The sequence below is a fragment of the Gadus chalcogrammus genome, chromosome 2 (genome assembly GCF_026213295.1).
Source record: "Gadus chalcogrammus isolate NIFS_2021 chromosome 2, NIFS_Gcha_1.0, whole genome shotgun sequence".
Lineage (NCBI taxonomy): Eukaryota > Metazoa > Chordata > Actinopteri > Gadiformes > Gadidae > Gadus > Gadus chalcogrammus.
The window spans coordinates 9,017,236-9,024,735 of record NC_079413.1 but is presented as its reverse complement, the minus strand read 5'-3'; the positions used below and the strand labels follow the sequence as shown (position 1 = coordinate 9,024,735).

At 44.0% G+C, this 7,500-nt stretch overlaps 1 protein-coding gene across 1 annotated transcript in view; it reads right to left on the bottom strand.

Annotated features, from left to right (window-relative positions):
- Positions 1-4,392, bottom strand: part of pdgfbb (platelet-derived growth factor beta polypeptide b) — a 16,601-nt gene extending 12,209 nt beyond the window's left edge. The window contains exon 1 of the mRNA XM_056579430.1: positions 3,548-4,392. Coding sequence (XP_056435405.1) covers positions 3,548-3,613 — 66 coding nt within the window. The 5' untranslated portion in view covers positions 3,614-4,392. The remainder of the gene's footprint in view (positions 1-3,547) is intronic.
- Positions 4,393-7,500: the final 3,108 nt, after the last annotated feature.

Genomic DNA, 7,500 nt, shown 5'->3' with positions numbered 1-7,500 from the left:
CTGTCAAGTTGATACATTGCAGAAGATGAAGACTAGCCCCTGTCACACTCCTGGGGAAGTTCTCGCGTCCTGGGGCTCTACTGAACAGATTGAGCGATGCCAGGTACACACGATGCAGTGTTTGGTGAGGCGCGGGGGGGGCCGAAACTAATGACGTTTAATTATGGAGGGTCTAGTTTGGGGCTTGCATCCAGAGGCAGCCTTGGTGCACAACATATGTCTGTCCCTGGGAAAAAACGTGTGCCATACGCATCAGTACATGTGGAGGTGATGTGTCTCCAACTCCTTCTATAGAACTACCGGTTCCACTGGAACCATTGCAAAAGAAAACAAAAACACACAGGTGAGATGTGAGATACATTCAACGTAGACACATCGTGTTTCTGCCTATAAGCGTGGTTAGCAATTATGCCCTAGCTTCAGAAAGGAACTCAAGTGTATGTTCACTGACTCATGATGATTTGATTTGTTATAACTGCACTTCCCTGGAAATAGCTGCTGAATGAACATGACTGAACATCACATTCTTTGATTCAAACTTCTCTACAGTAGGTCTAGGGAAATTCCTGGTTCTGCACCTCAAAGCCTGTGCAACTACTTTCAAGACACTTGAAACAATTTCCGACGATGGGATTTGGTCTTTACATGTGGTGCACGTTGCCTACAGAAGCTATAAAATGCATGTGGTTGAATGACAGACATCTTTAGTCAGCTGGGGTGTACAGGTTTCGCCCGAGAGTGTACATGTGCAACAATACAGGCCTTTTCCAGATGTTTCTTATAAAATATGTCCTATCTGATACAAACTATACTACTTTTGTTGTGCACCAGCACACTGATTCTAAACAATGATTACGTCTTCCTTTGCGTCATTCAAACCAATCCATAGTTGGAGACCAGGCACTGACATCCAAGGAAAATCGATAACTTCCATTATGGAGCTATATCTTCCCAATGGAATATGTGTATGAATGGGGGTTACAAAAACATAGCCAATACGATCATCCGTCTTGTCCTGTCATCATGGGGTATAAAGGGGGTAACACCAGGGTTAAGGGTTGAAGTTGTGCAGGGGGAGGAGGGAAGGTGGTGGTGGTGGGGGGGAGTAGGCAATCCCAAACCCTGCCCTGAAGGGAATCCCTCACATGGAGCCTCTTAATGACATGTGCAGCCCTCTGTCTGGGGCCAGAGGAACTGGACAGGAAGTTATAGATCTGACTGGAAGAGCAATTCTTCAAGGACTATGGTCAAAGAGCTGCGCCCCTATTTGACTTGTTTGGATGTCCCCTTCCTATAGCTTGACTTTTGTGTTGAGTTTTGTGTGTGTGTGTGTGTGTGTGTGTGTGTGTGTGTGTGTGTGTGTGTGTGTGTGTGTGTGTGTGTGTGTGTGTGTGTGTGTGTGTGTGTTTGTGTGAGTGTACGTGACCCATATTGTCTTGACCCCTACAAAGGTCACAGTTCCGACAAGTAAGGGGCCCTCAGATTCCCATTCAGATCAAATCTACGCACACAACTTTTTTAGAGAGATAAAAGATGCGAGCATAGTCTGAACAGTAAAATCTGAATGGATATTTCACTGTTCTTGCAGAGATCTACTACAGACTCACACTTAGAATTGAATGAGCCTGGGAAGTTTTTAAAAGGGGCTTCACAACGTCGGTTTGAACATGGAATTGGAGGGACCGCTCCAACGAGTCTGGGACTTCCGCGGCCATTCTATTTGAACTGCCGAGGAAGCTGTCCCTGCGGTAGCCATTGTGGAAAAAAAACCAATTACTGTATGCATCAATACAGCATCCTTCCTCCAATAGTGCTCCAGAAATTATAAAAATAAAAACGTTATGCGCTCACGTCATTTGGTGGCAAAAAATAGAACAGAATATGTTGAATAAGTTTTGGTTTCTTATCAATCATTTGGTTTGTATGTGCTACCCTCCTTGGCTGGAAATAATCAAAAGGTGTCTCGTCCTACACATTAAAACTATATTGGATAATAATCCAATGCACTAACTACAGTGATGCTTTTGCAATATGGAATAACTATGTCTAGCTGTTACAGAATTAAGATTGAGAAGATCACCAATAGAATAGGTTTGATCATTCCATCCGAGCATACACATTTGATGACACTTAACAGACTGGAAGCTATTTTTGGTCTTTGGGCTTTGGTTTGCTTTCCATCTCCTTCACCAGGGGCGTAATCAGGAGATACACATGGTGTGGTGAAGATTCTTATTTAGGGTCTAAGGGGACTTGACCGGCCTGTATTACTGTTTTTCTCTTTGATAATCATGTATTTTGAGGGTTGTATTTTTGTTTATAGACTTCAAAAGAAAGACATGAGGATGAATTGCTTCGACATACACGCCAAGCATTGTTCCAATCATGGAACATCCTACGCCAGAAAAAGGCGTTGCTTTTTCAAATAAATTTGTTGTTGGTTGCCAAACATTGTATATTCTTAAATGGCTTCAAGTGTTGTAAGTCAATGCTTCTTCACAGGCTTCCACGAGTCGGTCACTACTTCACACCGCTTCATTTGCGTGAGCTTGACCAGTTGGAGCAGAGAGTGTGAGGGACTGCAGGCTCTGCCCAGGGAGAGGTTAGCCTAGTCAACGGTTGCCTGCAGGTCAATGGCGTGACAAAACCACAGACATTGTGAGGGCTTGATTGATTGAAAGCAGAAAAGGGAGCTTGTGAAGGCAGGCAGGGAGCTCACGGAACACGGCCCCATGGTTCCTGGTTTGTTAGACTGGTTGTCCCCACCCTCCACCCCATGCCTAACACTGGGTTGGTTCATGCAATGGTGTGAACTGGACTCCAAGTAGGGGAACATGTGGAAGAGTATTGGTGGGATGCAGACATCTGGAGGGGGGTGGTGGTGGTGTGTGTGTGGGGGGGGGGGGGGTCTAGTAAGAGAGAACAGCCAACAGCGGGGTTGTGTCTGTGTCTCCCCCCCAAAGACCCCATCACCACCCAAAACGCCCAAGGCACCCCTCCATAGAGTCCATTAATGGGAGAAACATTATTGTTGTGGATGGACCTCAACCTTCTTTATATTGATTGTCACACGCAGAGGACACACTGGACTACAGCCCTGAGAACTCTATTTTAGTGTCTGCTTTTTCTCCTTGCTTCTACTCAACTCTTCTTTCCCCCATATGTATTTAGATGCTGTTTCCAAATGTTTTAAGGTATGAAGATGAATAAGTGCGTTATATTATCATAATCTGCCTTGTGGTTTTCCCCTATGGCTGTACTTTGTGCTTGTGCAGGTGCTTTGTTTGAAGGAGAAGACTTGAGGAAAAGTTTTCTTTTGTTTTTTTGTGAACTCAATGGGTGTTCACATTTGACCAAACAGAGACAATAGAATATCCAATACCAAAGCGGAAAAGAGAACAATGGTATGCAATATAATAAAATAAAAGGGGAAAAAACAAAGCAAACACAAGAAACTGAATCTTATAGAAAAACTGAATCTTGTAATGTTTTGTAAAGCATGTAAAATACATATTGCAATATACTTAATAACGTGTGTGAAACTCACCCCGGCTGCGCCAGACACGCGCAGACACGCCACCAGCAACGCAAGCAGCCGTACCCACAAGCTCATCTCGCTGCCCAGCCTCGAGCCTCTCCGACGGACCGGGCATTTATGGAGGCGCGAGTCTCTCTCCTCAGCACTGGGCGCGGGGACAGCGGCTCGCCCTGTGCTGCGGCTGCTGCTGCTGCGTGCGCCTTTTAGATCGACTCCCACACTGACTGTCGTGTCTCCAGTTATCAAAAGAATATAGCGTTTGTCCTCAGCGAGCAATAGTCTGCACGTGAACAGAGTCCATCAGATAAACTCGAGCGGCCATCCAAGTTTTTTTTTCGGTGACTGAGACTTCACAGACGTGAGGCCGGCGACAAGTGGAGTCTTTCGCAGATTAGGGGGTTAACCTTCTGCGAAATGGATAAAAAAAAGTTGAGATTACATGGCTCTCGAACAAATGAACCACTGGGCACTAGGTAAACAAATCCACCAGAGCACAAAACCCCAAAAAACTGCCGGGGGGGGGGGAATTACTGCTTCTCGTAGCCTATAAAGTATAAAAAAAAATAATCTAATAAAATCCACTTGTCCCCTTGATTTAATTAGCTTTACCCCCTGTCAAAGTCCACAGGCTGTGCGTAACCGTAATAAAAAATAGTCCCAAAAAATCCAGAGAACGGGGACCTGAATGTGTGAAATAACGGCAATGGACCGCAGTTTCCCCGTACTGGTGTTCCGAGGAGCCTTATCAACAACCAAGTCGCTGTGTGGCACGGTGCGTCCCTGCCCTGGGCCCGCCTGATTACACTGCTGCACCACCACAGTCTCCGACAAGAGTCTGCTCCGCACACAAACTATCTCTCTCCCGCCCCCTGTCTGAAGAATGGGTGATAATCATGTAGCCTGCATAAATACAATGCCTGTCTAGCAAGGGAACAAACCGCCGCATTCAAGGGAGACGCTGTCACCAGAATCGATTTGGTTCCAACGCAAGCTCGCTTGACTGCATGCATTGAGAATGCAATACAATAGCATTGGATTTAATTGAAAATGTTGACATTTTGAAATTAATTGAATTTAATTGAGATGAGTTGACTTTAGTTGATTTGAGTCGAGATGACTGAGTTTAATCAAATCTAACTGAGAATAGATAGAACATAAATTACGTTCAGAGTGAGACGTTTAACCCATTTCTTCTTTTATTTGTATAAGTATTTGTTTTCTTTACCACTTTTTGGTTGCTATGGCGGCGGTCCAGTCGTACGCAACGTAAGCAATCACACCTTGGTAACAAAGTAACGAAATAGAAACAGCTGAATATATTTTTCACTCCCATCAAGTGTGTCCCTGAGGCAGGCAACAGTGTAAATTACATCATTGATTGATCATTAGCAGCTGGTTAGCTCTGACCACCGTCTACAACAACCCTGTCTAAACACTTGCTTCATTATTGATCAATATGTGATTTAATATTGGACACACTACCCATATAGGCCTCCTCGTTCTATCATCCACATCGCTCTCCAAATGGGAATGATGTGTTGAGAGCCAGCAGCCTCTGATAATGTGGACACAGCTTCAAATTTACCGTTTAATATGCCCTAGTCAGCAAGAAAAAATACAAATTTAAGGTTAAACAGCCTATGTGGTTCCTCTTTTTCTACAGTAGCACTACTGTAGCAATAAATAACGCACCTATTAATAAGAAAATGATTGTAAAGAACATCATTGTTCATTTAAAGAGTACACATTTCGGAAACATACAAATCAAAGGGAGGCATCTCGGCCTACTACATTCAAAGACATAATCCCAGCCCTTGCAGAGCTAAAGGTGCTTTCCTAAGGTCTAGGAGATATGGTCAAAGCCCACTGAAGGCCCTAAAGGTGATCTTAAATATCAGCAGTTATACTTAGAACCGTGACCTTTCACAATCTCTCATGTTTGGGGAACATTTCTTCACAATGTCTCGGCCGCTGTAGACCTGTAATTCCACATTGTTGAAGCGCTTGATATTGGGTATCCAAAAAAAAGGTTTCACGTCTGCAGACTTTGCTTTTGAAGACTTTCAAAGAACTGTATCGCATATAATAACAGGGTATACAAACATGAGCAAATTTCCACAACTTTTAAATAGGAGTGAAAACAAAACTTTGTACGAAAAGAAAAAAAGTAGGCCTATTGCCATAGAAATAAAGTAGTCACAGCTACTATTGAGAAAGGTTGGACATGCGTAATTAGTGTTTAAAACAGAAAAAGGAAATAGACATAGGTAAACTAATGTGTTTTGCATGAGCAAGGATATGACAAATACAATGGTCGTCATAGCTACGGGTGACTGTCCCCTCGTTTTCCATGAGGTCTAATCAAGGAGTGCGAGCTCCTGAATAATAGAAGGCTATTGTTTGTCCCGTCGGTGGGGTAGGAAACAGCGCGTGAGCAAGCACGCTATATTTACATTGTGCTTCATGTCCACATGTCGTGTCCAAGGACACAGGCCCGTATGGGAAAATAATCATGAGCTCATAGGCTGCTTGCGAGGGAGAGTTTCTCAATCTGGAGGTGAAAGATCCACTTGTAAGGGCATTGTCACACAGTGACTTCCAATCAAAAGGTTGAATGTTCCCCGGAATAGCTAAGATCCAGTAGACCATATGCTAACATTATGCTAATCTAGTTTTCTGTGATAAATAATGTTGGACATTTTCCCTTTTGAGGTCATTGACTTTGGCGTTCAGATTCAAACAAACAAGGCAGAGGAAGGTGTTCGCCATGTGCTACATGTGTCAGTCACCGAGCGTGTCACAACACATCTTTATTTCCACTTTTAATGTTTTTTTATTGCCGACAGACAAGGACTTTTTGCTGTGTTCGGTTTCCAAGAAGGAAACAAAATCATCAACAGGCTTCATGCAGCTGGATGAGGAAGAGGATGAATGAGGGATGAAGTGGAGGAGGAGAAGGAGGAGGAGGGAGCATACAGGTCCATGACTGGAGGTGGGGATCTTCCCACACTCTCTCTCTCTCTCTCTCTCTCTCTCTCTCTCTCTCTCTCTCTCTCTCTCTCTCTCTCTCTCTCTCTCTCTCTCACTCTCCCACTCCTCTATCTCTACCCCTATTCCCCCTCTCTCTCTCACACACACACACAAACACACGCACACACACACACACACACACACACACACACACACACACACACACACACACACACACACACACACACACACACACACACACACACACATACACACACACAAACACCCCTGTGAATCTCACTTCCACATCACAGTTTGAAGCTACAAATCAAATGGTGGACAGCTGTCTGTGTTTGTTTGTGTGTCTGTGTGTGCGTGCATGCGTGTGGTTGTGTGTTTGTGTGTGTGGTTGTGTGTTGTGCATGTGTGTATGTGTGTGTGTGTGTGTGTGTGTGTGTGTGTGTGTGTGTGTGTGTGTGTGTGTGTGTCTACGCGAAAGTCATATTTGTGTTTTCAAGCTGTTTGTGGATTTCTGTATATAAAAGGAACTACACATGTTTTTTGGTGCAAAGATACAAGTGTGTAAAACCCGTCCCACAGACACATGCATATAAACCAACAGACACCGATTCACACACACATGCACAAAAACATAAAGAGACACGTGCATATGAACACACGCAAAAGTTAATGAAAGCGCAATCAAACAAAAAAATTTGAGGACATTTGAGGACATTTGACGAACACAAACACACAAACACATTCCCAATGACAAACACGCAAAGCACAAACAAAAGCAGGGGTGCAAATACAAAATGACAAGCACAAACATCCATGCACACAAACTCAAACACACATACACACACATGCACACACACACACAAACACACACACACACACACCCACAGACAAACACACACAAGCACACACACAAGCGCAAACAAAAACATACGCAGACACAAACACACACACACCCACACAGACACACACAA